This window comes from Cydia pomonella, chromosome 17 (assembly GCF_033807575.1).
Source record: "Cydia pomonella isolate Wapato2018A chromosome 17, ilCydPomo1, whole genome shotgun sequence".
In the NCBI taxonomy this organism is placed as follows: Eukaryota; Metazoa; Arthropoda; class Insecta; order Lepidoptera; family Tortricidae; genus Cydia; species Cydia pomonella.
Genome location: NC_084719.1, coordinates 18,318,342 through 18,333,518, shown reverse-complemented (window position 1 = coordinate 18,333,518; position 15,177 = coordinate 18,318,342). Strand labels below are relative to the sequence as shown.

Below are 15,177 nucleotides of genomic sequence, written 5' to 3'. Positions count from 1 at the left end.
CAAACTTGCACACTGGAGGGAAATAACAAAAAAATACAAACCCTGATTATTCGAAATAATGTTTATTAAGTGTGTAAATTTCTATGAAATTATGCTTTATGCTTTTAAATAAAACTTGCACATGTGCGCTATATGAATTGCTGCAAAGTTATCTTGGTCTGACTCTGTTACATGTAATTCGTATCCCTACTCAATATTCGTTACCTACATATACAACTACATTAAAATATCGATACCATACGATTAAGAACATCGGTTGAGTCGCTGCTCTAGCGCTTTCCTCGCTGCTAATATTTTGACATATTACTTCAATATTGAGGCTTATGTCACATTTCACTATTATGGAGTAAGAGGCTCGGCACTGAATTTAATAAAGTCTTACTTACACGGTAGAATACAAAGGGTTCATTTGAGTGGACAGCGATCACCGGGGTCATTGGTCTCTATGGGTGTACCGCAGGGATCAATATTGGGGCCGTTCCTGTTCCTTATCTACATTAATGACCTGCCTTACCTTGTAAAGACCCACCATGACATAGTATTGTTTGCAGACGATACCTCACTTATTTTCAAAGTCAAACGACAGCAACAAGCTTGCAGTGATGTAAACAATGCTATTTCTAAAGTAGTAAATTGGTTTTATGTTAATAATTTATTGTTAAATGAGAAAAAGACTAAGTGCATTAAGTTTGTTACAAGTCACATAAGGAATGAGCAAACAAGTGTCATTGTCAAGGATGAGGAATTGGAACTAGTAGATAGCACAGTTTTTCTTGGTATAACTTTAGATTCTAAACTACAATGGGGTCCCCATATTGCTAATCTCTCGAATAGACTGAGTTCTGCAGCTTTTGCAGTGAGCAAGATCCGTCAGTTAACAGACGTGAAAACAGCTCGATTAGTTTACTTTAGTTACTTTCATAGCATTATGTCATATGGTATTTTACTATGGGGCAGTGCTTCAGAGATAAATACCATTTTTGTTCTGCAGAAGAGGGCTATTCGTGCAATATATAAAATGTACCATAGAGACACACTTAGAGATAAGTTTAAGGACATTAACATAATGACAGTGCACTGTCAATATATTTATGAGAATATTCTGTATGTACATAAAAACATTGCCAGTTTTAAGAAAAACTGTGAAATACATAATATTAATACTAGAAATAAGCATAAGCTCGCAGTGCCCTTCACTAGGCTCCATAAAATTAAGAAATCATTCATGGGTAATTGTGTAAGATTTTACAATAAACTTCCTAATATTATAACTAAATTAACTGTTAGTAAATTTAAAAATTATGTAAAACGTAAGCTTATCTCTAAAGCCTATTATAGCACACAAGACTACATGAATGATGAAACACCGTGGGATTAAGTGTGATTGTAAAGGATGAATTATTTATTGTTATGTTATTAATGATGAAATTGATAATTCAATGTATATATATATACCGTATTTTTTGACATTTAGATTTTATTCTAGAAAGGTTCTAGACTAGTATTTTTATGCAATTTTGATGTTTGACGATCCTTTTGTGAAATTCTTATTATTATGTTTACCATATCTATAATAGTTCAATGTTTTTTTTAGAACAATAATAACTGCATCAATAAATTGCTCTGATATTTAGATTAAGATCATATTTGTAAAATTTGACGATTTAAAAGTGCTTGCCTATTTGAATAAAGAATATTTTGACTTTGACTCACATGTTCATTGCCCATTGCGCGTTAGCTTTGAAAACATCGATTAAGAAAGTACATTATTGTGCTTAAGCAGTGTGCTCCGGAGTTGTGTCCCGTGTTAGCGCGCCTTTTCACACTCTCCAGCAAGAAACGGCATGTTCCATCTTCGTGGAAAACGGCCCTTGTGCACCCTGTGCCTAAAAAGGGTGACAGATCGGACCCATCGAATTACAGGCCTATCGCTATTACCTCTCTTCTCTCCAAGGTCATGGAGCGTATAATTAACGCAAAGCTCCTGAGATACCTAGAAGAACACGATCTGATCAGCGACCGCCAGTATGGTTTTCACGGTCGCTCGACTGGTGATCTTCTAGTGTATCTCACACACCGCTGGGCTTCGGCCATTGAGAGTCAAGGTGAGGCATTGGCAGTTAGCCTAGATATAGCGAAGGCGTTCGATCGGGTCTGGCATCGGGGTCTCCTGTCGAAGTTACCATCTTATGGATTGCCGGAGGGACTATGCAAATGGATCGCTAGCTTTTTGTCCAGCAGACGCATACGAGCCGTAGTAGACGGAAGCTGCTCCCATAGCATGGACATTAACGCTGGCGTTCCGCAAGGTTCTGTGCTATCCCCAACGCTATTTTTGCTGCATATCAATGACATGTTGTCTATCGACGACATTCATTGCTATGCAGACGACAGTACTGGGGATGCCTATTACACAGGCCGTGCCAACATCCCTCGTTCCGTGGTGCTGGAGAGTCGTGAAAAGCTTGTGTCGGACATTGAGAGCACTCTATCCAGAGTTTCGGTGTGGGGTCGGGACAATCTAGTCCGATTCAACCCCACAAAGACACAAGTTTGCGCGTTCACCGCTAAGAAAACCCCATTTACTGTGGCCCCGCATTTCCAAGACACAGCCCTTACCATGTCAGGGAGTATTGGGATCCTCGGTGTCGACATCTCCAGTGACGTCCAATTCCGTAGCCACCTGGAAGGGAAGGCAGCGCTGGCATCCAAAAAACTCGGTGTGCTCAATAAAGCGAGGCGATACTTTACTCCGGGGCAAAGACTGCTGCTATATAAATCGCAAGTCAGACCCCATATGGAGTATTGCTGTCACCTTTGGGCAGGAGCACCTGCATGCCAGCTTGGACCCTTTGACTCAGTCCAAAGGCGCGCTGTGCGAATCGTTGACGATCCCAAACTCACAAGCGGTATTGAACCTTTAAGTCTAAGGAGAGACTTTGCCTCCTTGTGTGTGTTCTACCGCTTGTACAATGGGCTGTGTTCTGAGGAATTGTTTGACATGATGCCAACGGCCCCTTTCTATTACCGCACCGCTCGCCGTCGGCAGGGAGTTCATCCTCACACCTTAGAACCAAAATGGTCGCGTACTGTGCGGTTCAAGAGGAATTTCCTCCCGCGGACGCTCCAGCTGTGGAATGAGCTCCCTTCCGAGGTTTTCCCGAGGGTCTACAGTATGGGGTTCTTCAAAAAAGGAGTGTACAGGTTTTTAAAGGGTCGGCAACGCGCATGTAACACCTCTGGAGTTGCAGGCGTCCATAGGCTGCGGTGACTGCTTACCATCAGGCGGGCCGTATGCTTGAATGCCACCGTCGTGGTATAAAAAAAAAAAAAAAAAACAAAACAAACAATGACTTTCAAATGGCCGGCAATGGACAACGTATTTTATATTTTTTCCGTTTTTATTACACAAATAGATTGCTATTAGTCTTACCTATAAGTAACTCTGTAGTCGCCGTGCAGTTCAGGGTCTCGACGACTCAAATAAAACTTCGATTTATAATGAAGTGTTAGCTATAATCTTCCAAAAGGTACTGGTTTACAAGTGTTCTTGCCAAAACGGTTAAATGTAGAAAGTGGGTGTTGATAGTATGGAGGATGATGAAAGAGTGAATTTGCAATATTTGATCAGTACCAAAAGTGGTTTAAATTTAGATGCTTCTAATTGGCCGCGATACAGTATATGTGCAGTGCTCCTATTGGTGTTTTGAAAAGCCTCCGATTACTAGCCGAGCCCGAAGGCTGCGTTTAGCTACTGCATTGGGATATTTTTATATAATAATAAGTTGGTGGTGGTTGGTGATTATTGGTGGTGGTGGTTGGTGTTGGTAAGCGGTGGTGGCCGAGTGGATATGACGTCCGACTTTCAATCTGGAGGTCGTGGGTTCAAATCCTGGCTCGTACCAATGAGTTTTTCGGAACTTATGTACGAAATATCATTTGATATTTACCACTAGCTTTTCGGTGAAGGAAAACATCGTGAGGAAACCTGAATACATCTGTGAAAAAAATCAAAGGTGTATGTGCAATCCGCATTGGGCTAGCGTGGGGATTATAGCCCGAGCCCTCTCGTACATGAGAGGAGGCCTGTGCTCAGCAGTAGGATAGTATTAATAAGTTGCATTCGCAACAAACTCCTTAATTATTTAGATTTACAGTGGTACTGCGATTTTTGCACATAATTACGGCGCAAACCGGGAATTTACTATGATATTTACACCGCAACGGCTGTCCATCAAATGACAATGCGATCGTGCTTTCTGATTGATACTTGTTTACTTGCACACTAAATTTTAACTTATAACTAAATTAATTGTTTACACGCTTTAAGGCGCTTCAAATTAAGTTAAAATTTAGTTAAACTACTTTACAACTTAATACGTGTGAATCGGCCTTCACACGCGAATGCAGATGCGCTATTAGGCACGAGTGAATTTAACGTGATGATTTAAAGGTTGATTTATTATAACGCAAAATGTGCATGCGAAAAATATCTAAATCTCAATCTCAGTTAAGGTGATACTACTTTTAACTTCAAGTCATTTCTTCAGTAGAGGTCACCGTACGAAGCATAATAAAATATGAACAGCACGCCTTCAAAATCTGTAACCAAAAAGATTCAATGTTGTAAAGTAACGATGGTAACTCTTAAATGTTTTAATCTCAAAGGATTAATAAATAGTATTAAAAAGTCAATTTCTAAATTTTATTTGTCCAAAAATTTTAAAAATTGATAAATACGATATACAAAATTTGGTTTATACAAAATTTATTTTCTACAAAATATCAAAAATGAATCAAATTGATTACCCGGTCATACTGAAAGTTCCTATAATCTCAAAAACTGTAGTTGATGTGTATAATTTACTTTTATAATTCGTTTTCTTAACTTTTTCTGACAATAATTACAGTTTTTTAAGCGAACCGACGAAGGCCGAAGGCCGAGCTCCGCGTAGGGCCGAAGGCGCGGTGCGTCCCACAGGCTGGCCCAAACATGCCAGGCCAAGCTAACTGTCTTAATAAGCGTCGAGGCTAGCGGAGGCCGAAGGCCGAGCTCCGCGTAAGGCCGGAGGCCCGAAGCGTCTCCTTCGTGGCTCGCCAGTGTGAAAGTTGGAGCCTACGGCCTTCGGCGTCCGGCCCGCCGTTTCGCTTATCTAAGACATTTTTATTAGTGGGTCGTGTTTAAGCTCCAACTTCCCTTCAACCCCCCAAAGTAACTATATTGCGAAGGATGAAGGCCGAGCTCCGCGTAGGGCTGAAGGCCCGTAGCGTTCCATTGGAACGCCCAAGCACGCGAGGCCGAAGGCCGAGCTGGGGGCGTGCGTGCTCGCACGCGGACCATTCCTTGCAAGCAAAAGTACTACTGCTTTACTTTTTCCCTTTGGAAAATAAACTTTTACACAAAAACAACAGCATTAACAACAAGACCAAAATAACTACAACAACACATCAACAACAACACTACAACGGCAGGGCCCTCGCGCCCCGCACACAAAGCAACATACTAGTGCTATAAGAACTATATAGGTGTTTATTTCTGTCTAGACTTAATACCAAATTTTTATAATTAGGCATCTAAAGAATGTTATCACCCTAGTTTTTATGTTGTCAGTTTAGTTTAGACAGTCTGACTGAGTTCAGTTTTCTTATTATACCTAATTCAATCCCTTATTACCGTATTTAATCCCTTATTCGACGCACGTAGATATTACTAGCATATCTGAGTCATTACTTTTTTCACAATAATATAGATTGTAGGTAGACTAAGAACAAAAATATCTGCGCAGTTTCTCATGCATGCAATGATGATAAAGGAGAAGAGTGATAAAAACTATCATTATTGTGTCCTTCCTTAGGCGTCAAACTATCTTCATACCATTCATCTAAATCAGTAAGCGGGATTGAACGTGAAGAGGTAACAGACAAACACACACACACACTTTCGAATTTATAATATTAATAGGGATACTAACCGCAGCCATAGTTTGAACCCCAACTGGGATCATGCCACAAGCTTTCAGGTTTATTGGCTCTTGGACGTTTTGTAAGAAGAATAAAACGAGTTTTCTCTCTTTCAATTCCATACACTCCCAGGGCAAATCATACACTGCATCGATAATTTTTTCACTCTGCAAACACATAATTAATCAAATCATAGGTACGTAGTCTTGCCATAAATTCTGTCCCAACTTTTTCGTCATTTTAAATTTAATAATGGAATGTTTGATGTACTTTCGTTTCGTGGTTATGCTTAAATAGACATTTGGATATCAGAAAAAGTACATTTACATCCAGGTATCGTTTCCCTGAAGATGGAGTTGGGCATCAAACAGACTCGTGTCGCAGTGATAGCATTATCCAAGTGGAACAAGCAAGTGAATGACATTTTCAAACTCATCTTAATGTTGAAGCGGGTAAGGCTGGGTGGTTAAGAAAACACCCAGACGCTTTCAAATAAAAATATTTATTATAGATAAAAAAAAAACTCTGCCGAGCGAGGGCCGTGGTAAAAGTCCGTTAATTTGAATTTAGCCTGTCCGGTTCCGTGGCAGGGCGGTACACTGTCGCGTCGCGCTAGCTGGTCGCGCCGCTGGACCGCTCCGGGTTGATGGGGAAGCTCCGTGGATCGCTGGTGCAGTTACGGATGGAGGCCTCTGCGTCCCTCGGTACTCTGCGGCCGGCCGGAAACAAGAAACCGCGCCGCTGATGGTTATTCTAATTCGGAACTTGCACCCTGGAATTTGCAACGTCGATCCTTATTCACATGTATAAAATAGATTTCTCTAAGCTATGTGAAAGGGAGCAGAATGCAGCTGGTGGGTGTTCATTACCAGAACGGAGTTACAAAGCAGGTGCAAAACAAAGTGGCAAGAATATCAATTTGCTTACTATTAAAACATTAATATTTATCTAGTACTAAGCTCTGTTAAGCGGAAAATTAAAGTAACAAGATGATTAAATGGAATTAAAAGTTGGTCAAATGTATGGGCAGCCATATTGTAACGGGATTTTGCCGTTACGCCGTAGCGTTTCACAAGCGATAACTCGGCAAATAATATAAATCGCAGAACCCTAAGCAATGTGATAACATAATTAACACTATTTAAAGCGTATTAGCACTAAAAGCAAGTACACTCTTAAATCTAGTAACGTTTCAACACTTACCCTTTACTCGGGGTGCAAGACGGAACTTAAATACGTTTTTATAAAGTTATCACTGTTCCTTTTAAATATAGACCCGTCCGGCACGTGTAGCTACACGGCGCAAGGCTCGTGAACGTGGCTGGCACAGAGCGTTCTCTAAGGCGAACGGGAGCAGAGTGAGACGGAAGCGGCGCGCCAGCGCACTCGAACCTAGGCGCGGACAAAACCGCCGACGCTGTTGTTTCGCCGAACGTACCGTTGCGCACGGAACAGATGATTTTTATGTATTTAAAACCGTTTGTTTAATAAACTACTCCTATCTTGATTAGAGTAAAGTGCATCGTCTTCAAGATAGATTTAGTGCGGGCAGCGGCTTCAATACCCATCGATACCGTCCGTGCCGTCATAGACGAGTGGCCGGACCGTTTAAAGAAGTGTGTTAAAGTATAGGTGGACATCTTGAATAAATATTTTATTTTATAAAATCTGTGTAATATAATTCATAAAAATAACCCTGGTTTATTTATAAGCCTTCTTTTATTTACAAAATAAATGTAATTTCATGTAGGACAAAATTTACTGCAATACTACGTAATAAATAGTGAGTAAATCACACAAAATTTTTTTTATACTACGTCGGGTGGAAACAAGCATACGGCCCGCCTGATGGTAAGCAGTCTCCGTAGCCTATGTATGCCTGCAACTCCGGAGGAGTTACTTGCGTGTTGCGCACCCTAACCCCTCCCCCCCTCGTTGAGTTCTGGCAACCTTACTCACCGGCAGGAACACATCACTATGAGTAGGGTCTAGTGTTATTTGGCTGCGGTTTTCTGTAAGGTGGAGTACTTCCCCAGTTGGGCTCTGCTCTAGATCTGGAATGACATCCGCTGTGCTGTGCCCTACCACACAAAGCGAGATGACATTCACAATGCCCATACCTCTCTTTTGGACGTAGTTTAAGGACGTAACCGGGTCCTAGCTGATGGTGCTGCATTTGCATGCATCCCAATGACACGGGCAAGGGCAATATCCGCTAGGTTTACTTTTCACAATACATTAATTAGTTAAAATGCCCTACACAATTGCTTTGGCTCCACGCACGCATCCCAAATGTCGCATGCATCGCAAATAAAATTATTGCAATGTTTATTTGCTCTAATCAGAGCAATTATTTCTAATCAAGTTGTTTAATTTTGGTATTATTAAATAAAAATTATTCACAAAACCAATAACAATGATTTTACAAAACTGTACTCTCAATATATTTTTTTCAAATGTTTGCTAGATATTTATTTTTGAAAAGCAAGTGGTTTGTTGATAAATCCATAATAGAACCGTTTTTCTCCCGACGGGTAAAAAACGTATATTTAGGTTTCAGCCGAAAAGGCTTGACCCACTGTGAGATAACCCTTCAGAACATCAGCGCCATCTAGTCTCAGTTAACGGAATCAATCCAGTTCATCATGTACTGTATTGAGTCTGTGGTAAGTAGAGGGGAGTCAGCGTGTAGGCAGGCGGCCATTTTATATTCAGTACCGCTTCGGGAATCGAGGCGAGGCGAAAGCCGGCAAGGTATTCATTATTATTTGTTTATTTGAAAAAACTTCGTTCTTATGAAATTAAATTGAATTTGACTGACGACGCTGAGATTCAAAAGCGCACTGAATATAAAATGGCCGCCTTCCTACGCGCTGACTCCCCTCTACTTACCACAGACTCAATTACAGTACATGATGAACTGGATTAATTCCGTTAACGAAGACTAGATGGCGTTGATGTTCTGAAGAGTTATCTCACAGTGGGTCAAGCCTGAAGACTCGAACACCTAAATATATTTGAATATGTATTATGTATTATTTGTAAGACATTTTTAATGAATTCACCTGAGATCCAAGAATTTCAAATACGACAGATATTTGTATCAATTGCTGAAATAATACAACTGTCAGAGGTGCATAATTCCCCAGAGCTTCGGTGTCCTGAAAGAAAATACAGATATTAGGGTTATACATTTTGTAATAAATTCTTACTACACTAATACACCGTTAAAACAACGACTGATATTTGTCTTAAACTACTTATTTTTTTGTGATTTCTCGTTAAGGGAAATAAATCTAATGAAATATGTTGATATGTATGACAAAAACAAGTATTACAAAATGTTAAATACCAATGTAGAGCATTCCAGTAAAATAATGCAACCCACTATTTGATAGAATGAGAAATTTAAGAGTAGAAAAAAGCTGTATGCGCTCGAGGTCTTTGATATAAAGCTGAAACAATAAAAGTCCATACATAAGAAACATTGATCATTTATGAAACATTTTAAAATCGTCAGAATTATCTGGGACTTACCCCATTATATTCCTGTGATGATTCACAAGTTCCACGATTAATGTTGATATCATTTTAGACTCCTCTTCCGTATACCATGCAATTCCGATACTCTTCATCTGATGATTAGCAGGTTTAGGGAAATTGTCTAAGTTGTGTTCCAAAATTTTCAAATTACCCCATAAATGGAACACAATCAAAGAAAGAAGTAGATGCCATAAACAGAAACTCGTGGAACCGATGCATGTTGAAGACCAGCCCATAAAACTTACAAAGATGTGTCCTTTTATATCAGTAACATAATCAAAAGGGAGAGAAATGTATACTGCTGTCTCGTAAGTAGCATTAACAGGTTTATTAGACCCATACATGCCCGCTCTGAAGTTCTTATACGTAGGGGTTACATTAAATAACAGGATTCCGCAGTACAGTTGAATGTGTACAAATACCGTAAAGATATAGCAGATTTTTTCTATTTTTTTATAAATCTATAAAGAAAACAGGTATATTAGATACAGAAATAAAAAAAATACGAATTTAATAGAATCGAAAAACGGTTATAATATTATTTGAATTACCTTGTTAGCATATTCAGATTTATCCTTTAGATGAAAGAGGTGAATGTTTTCCAAGAATTCTTTGATCACTTGCCGATATTCAGCCATCCATGGCATTGTAAGTCTTTGCTGGATTTAAATAACAGTTCAGTAGCAGTTCTTCCTCGAAGCTAACATAACAATTTTTACCACACCAACTGGTAAAGGCTTTGTTGATTGTTTGAAATCTGATGAGAAGGTTGTTATTTATTATTTATTTTATCTACATTTGGAGCAAAGTAAATTGCTGTTGTTTCCTTAATATGTTGTGTGGTAGAATTGACTTTTAAATTATGATTTTGGATGATAAATATTTAACAACTCAAAATTTGCACCAATTTACTTTGCTACACATGTAGATAAAATGCAACCTTCTCATCAGATTTTGAACAATCAAGAGAGCCTGTACCAGTCTGTTGGAGTGGTGAAAAAATTTTTGCTTCACTTGGGGACAAAATTTGTTTAAGTTCTCCTTTCTCGTAAGTTTAATTTTGGAATCTTTTCGGTTATTAAGTTTAGCATGAGCGGTTAAACAACAACTTTGCCCCCTTATAAAACAAATAACTATTAACAGTTTTATCTGATTCGAGTTTTATGTATTACTTGAGAAATTGGAATGGGTACGTCCGTGACCGTCTAAAGGTAATTGAGTAAGCCGCGTATACTCAAGACTCTGCTGCCGGTTCGATTCCGTCCTCCGCCATTGTAGGGCTTGGACATTTTTTATTTAGTATATGACATCTATTTCATTTAATTCGCGTATGTAACCCGCGTACTTGTAAACTTGTTGAAATAAAATTAGAATTTCGAACTTTTATCGAAATAAAAGAATCTAAATCCCAAAGTATTTACAAAAATTGTTCTGAGTATTACGAGGTTTTAAATTTATGTAAATAAACAAACTCATGATTGACGTACTTTGTAACCAAGAATTACATTTTTCACAGAATTTAGAAGGAAGTCACAGATTTTGATAATATTTATTAGATGTTAGATATCTTTGATTTGGTATTCCACAAATAACCTATTTATTATACAAACTTACCAGACAAATGATATTCATTGCCAGTGTTATATAATTGTGTCCCATTATGACGAAACTGGTTGTGCTTATGTTACATCTTATATACCAGATCTGAAGAATAAATATAATGCTCATAAATAGAAAACAAGTTATGTTCCATTTTACATGAAAGGTATATTTCTTATTCTTTGACTCGAGCACAGGCCAGGAAGCTACGCGATTGAGTGTAGTGGCGACCTGCTTTATATAACTCAAATCCTTTGGTGAAGTTATTTGGCTGTAAATAAAAAAATATATTATAGCATTTCAAGCAACACCATTTTTACGAAGAACATAAAAGTACGAAAACAATTAAAGATACGAATTTTTATCGTGTACCTATTAAATTTGAAATTATTTTACATTAGTTTATTCAATAGTCATATAATGATGACACGCATTGTCGTGAATATCCTTTAAACATGATACATTTAAATTTAAATACTGTAATTTTTTGCATGCATACAGTCAAAAAATTTAAAAAAATATCCACACATTCTTCTGCAAAAAAAACATCTTTATCTCAAATGATACAGTAACTTTATAAAGTTACTGTAACACATACATGTATGTACTGTATCTGTAGCGATTGCGTCAAATCCGGTAATTATGATTTTTGCTGGTATATGATGTTGGCTTAATTAATAATCCAATTTTGTGAACTCGAGCGCCGAACGCAACTTTGTCGAAAATCGAGATAACCGCGAAAATTTCGTGTTCTTTTTTAGATTTCGGCGATTATAATCCTAACTGACTAAAAACAAGTCCTAAAGTATAGTACCTTCTCTGGACATTTTTAAAGTCCACTAAATTTTCTACAATATGAGACAAATAGTTGTCTCTATAGACCTTATAGTTTCAGAGATAAAGCCTTTCTAAGTTTATATTTGTTTTCGAACCTGAATTATTTAGTAGGGAAAGCAAGTGCAGTGTGTATTAACTTTTGTCTCAGGCGATGCCGCTTGGCACGATTGTTCCTTAGGTCAAACAAAGCTGATATGGCCCAGCAGCCACGAAATCGTATCGTGCCTACCCTCCAAAAAAGGGCTGGAAGTGTCGCCTCACCAGGTCCAATCTATGCTATTTCTTCCTTCTCTTAGCAACTAAAGCAAGTTATATGTCATTTTCATATAATTGCGGGACGAAAACATTATACTCATACTTTTAATACGTCAAGTTAAATATTTTTTAAACATTTTTAATCTATGACTTTGGCCATAATTAAATTTCTATGGAAATCGTCACTTTTTTTTACAAAAAAATGTATGACGGCCTACTTTGAAGTGATAATTCATAGAATAAGGCCAAGCCTCTACTCTATACTCTCCTCGTTTAAGCTCTTGTTCTTTTTTCTCTTCTTCTCTACGAGATCTGACGCAAACGAACCCCATTACAGAAGTCAACAAAGTTACTGGATTAAAATTATAACATGCTAGTACAGATGTAGTAGTGCGGCTTCTTAGCCTCGACTATGGTCCCATCCGGCAGAAAGCACAAAACTTGGCATTCATATAGCTTTTAAGTTTATAAGAATAATTTCCTTCCATTTCCCCCATTTTTAGTTTTTATAAATTTCCATGAAAACTGTGAAAGATACAATAAAAATGTCTAGGAGAATATTCTCCACACATTTCTCTAACAAATTGTCTTTGTAAGTATATTGATACAACTTTTAGTTTTCAAATTATGCTTAATTTTCCTTATAACATTTGCGTCGGGCAACTAGTGGGGCAAGAAAGTGTAGTAAGTATGCACTTTTTGTGTCAGGCTATGCCGTTTGGCACGATTCTTCCTTAGGTCAAACAAAAATGATTTAGCCCGGTAGCCACGAGATCGTGCATGACTACCGCCCAAAAGAGGGTGATTCCCAGGTCCAATTTATGCTATATTTCTTTCTGCTCTTAGCAACTAGGGCAAGTTGTTTATCATTTTCGTATAATTTAGAGACAAGGAATCATTTTTGAAATATTTGTTATTTCCTTTTCATATAAAAATAACTGATTTGTGCAGAAATAATGAGAGCGTATGTTTCTACTTTTTTGTTTCACTTTTGGCTTTTACAGTCACAGTGTGGCAATTTGCACTCAAAAAAATAGACAATATAGCTAATTTATTTTGTACTCTGAAAAGTATCACTTCGAAGTAGATACTTATATATTTATTTGAGAAAAAATTATAATCTGTAGCGCGTGGTGGTGATGATTTTTATATAACGGCCCAAGTTATTAAATATTAAAAATGTAAAAATAAACATAATTTTGCATTTTATAAGTATGAGTTTAATGTTTTAATGCTTGTTTCATGAGTTTTTGCCCTTTTTTTGTACAAATTTGTCTGTTTTATCGTACAAACTTTCAAAATTGCAAATATCATAAGGATAAATTAAGCATAATTTGAAAACTATAAATAAGTCTTAACAATATATATTATGTTCTACGACAGTATTGTAGACAAGTTTATGGAGAATATACTTCTCCAAGACATTTTTATTGTAACTTTCATAGTTCTCATGAAATTTTATACAAACTAAAAATGGGGATATCATAGTGGGGGGTGGTAGGAAAACAATAACTTCTCGGCGTGTTTCTACTTCTATTTATTCTTATAAAACCTAAAAGCTATATGCATGCCAAGTTTCGTGCTTTTTGCCAGCTGGGGCCATACCTCCATCCTAAATCGAACTAAGGTGCTCCTTAGCCGCACTCTGGTGCATAATCCTTTACCATCTTATTTTCAAGGAAACGTTCCAACGTTTCATGCTATTTCAGTGAGTCTGAGTGCAACAAGTACTGAGGTTGACTTACATAAGTAGCATTAACAAATACGAACGTTTCCAAGAAAATACAACGGTATAGAATTATGCACGACATTTGTGTATGTGTATATATTATTGAGTAATAACAACAATATAACAAATGTAACTGATTTGTTTAGTGGTAAAACCCGAGGAAAAATTGTATTCTCAAAGACGGATTTTTAATCCTACTTTGGATTTAAACCTTAACTCGTCTCATGGGAATTATTTGTTTTCTGGGCAAATCTCATCTACTGAATCAATTTGAGTTGATGATGATGGGATTATTTTGGATTAAATTCTTATTTAACAATTTAGGATCTGCTTTAAATTTTTTTTGTTTTGAAAATTAGTGTTCCGATCTTTTGAGCGTTAGGTATCTTAAAAATTTAATACATTAAAAGTAACATAGTAATAATTATTACCTGTCTTCATTTTCATAACTAAACATGTTGGTGTAATTATCTACTTTCCTAAAGATTTTGGACACTGTTTGGCTTTCTGCTGATGGAGGCAGAATAAGTGATATTCACTTTGAACAATATATATGAAGAGTAAGAATTTAAAATGCATTACAGTATGCATGTAGTAATTTTTAATTTAATAATAACATAGCTCCTTCATTATTCAGCGGTGCTCTAACCGGCGCTACCGGCCGTAAATGGAGTTATTTAGACATAATAGAGAGGAGGGTTATTGTTTCATTTGTGTTAAATATAATGCCCATTACTAAAAGGTAAGTTATTGCTTAAAGTTAAATTTTGTTTTTCTACTCGTCGACTGTAATGGTTGAATTAAGAGTTCGTATAGGTATTAAAGTACAATTGCGTACTTTTCATGCATGGGCTTCCAACTTAACTATAATATTCATTTCGATTCGCACTCAGTAGTCAACTATAAAAAAAAAAACACGTGCCGCCGCGCTCCCATAGAAAATACATAAACTTGATCGGTGCAGGGGTGGGTGGTTGCGCGTTTATGTCTTTTGTACTACATTTTTGTCTCGTACCTTACTTAGGCAACTCAGCAAGCTTCGTTTCCTTAACACGGTACTCGACTAAAAAGCTCTCTATTATATCACGATTGTATAAAATAGGTCCTATTTCGGGGTCAACATAAAGAGACAAAGTTGAGAATAAATAACATTTTCCCTAATATTTACCTAATAAATATTATTGGTGCTTAAAGCGAGTGCTTTAAGCACCAATAATATTAGGGATTTAGGGACTGAGTAGTCCCTAAAGTAC

General features: G+C 37.4%; 1 protein-coding gene across 5 annotated transcripts; it reads right to left on the bottom strand.

The window, feature by feature from the left end:
- Positions 1-3,495: 3,495 nt before the first annotated feature.
- LOC133526904 (odorant receptor 13a-like) lies at positions 3,496-14,500 on the bottom strand. Of its 5 annotated transcripts, XM_061863754.1 has the most exons (9): positions 14,356-14,500; positions 11,335-11,374; positions 11,119-11,208; positions 10,056-10,163; positions 9,499-9,965; positions 9,314-9,416; positions 9,027-9,122; positions 5,973-6,128; positions 3,496-4,602 (listed from the first exon to the last, which is right to left on the bottom strand). In XM_061863754.1, exons 1-9 carry the CDS (start codon positions 14,379-14,381, stop codon positions 4,534-4,536), a joined length of 1,155 nt encoding a protein of 384 aa, XP_061719738.1. In that variant the 5' UTR covers positions 14,382-14,500; the 3' UTR covers positions 3,496-4,533. The 5 variants fall into 5 exon arrangements, with proteins under 5 accessions (XP_061719738.1, XP_061719737.1, XP_061719740.1 ...); XM_061863753.1 differs by having other exon boundaries at positions 11,119-11,374; positions 14,356-14,497; XM_061863756.1 differs by lacking the exon at positions 11,335-11,374 and having other exon boundaries at positions 14,356-14,468.
- Between the last annotated feature and the right edge of the window lie 677 nt (positions 14,501-15,177).

Bases quoted from the DNA above. Each gene is read 5' to 3' on its own strand.
- LOC133526904 (XM_061863753.1), bottom strand. From the start codon at position 14,381: ATGTTTAGTTATGAAAATGAAGACAG. The intron at 9,966-10,055 runs GTAATTCAAATA...TTTTCTTTATAG, and splicing joins AATCTGAATATGCTAACAAG to ATTTATAAAAAAATAGAAAA. The intron at 9,123-9,313 runs GTATTTAACATT...ATTTTCTTTCAG, and splicing joins TACTGGAATGCTCTACATTG to GACACCGAAGCTCTGGGGAA.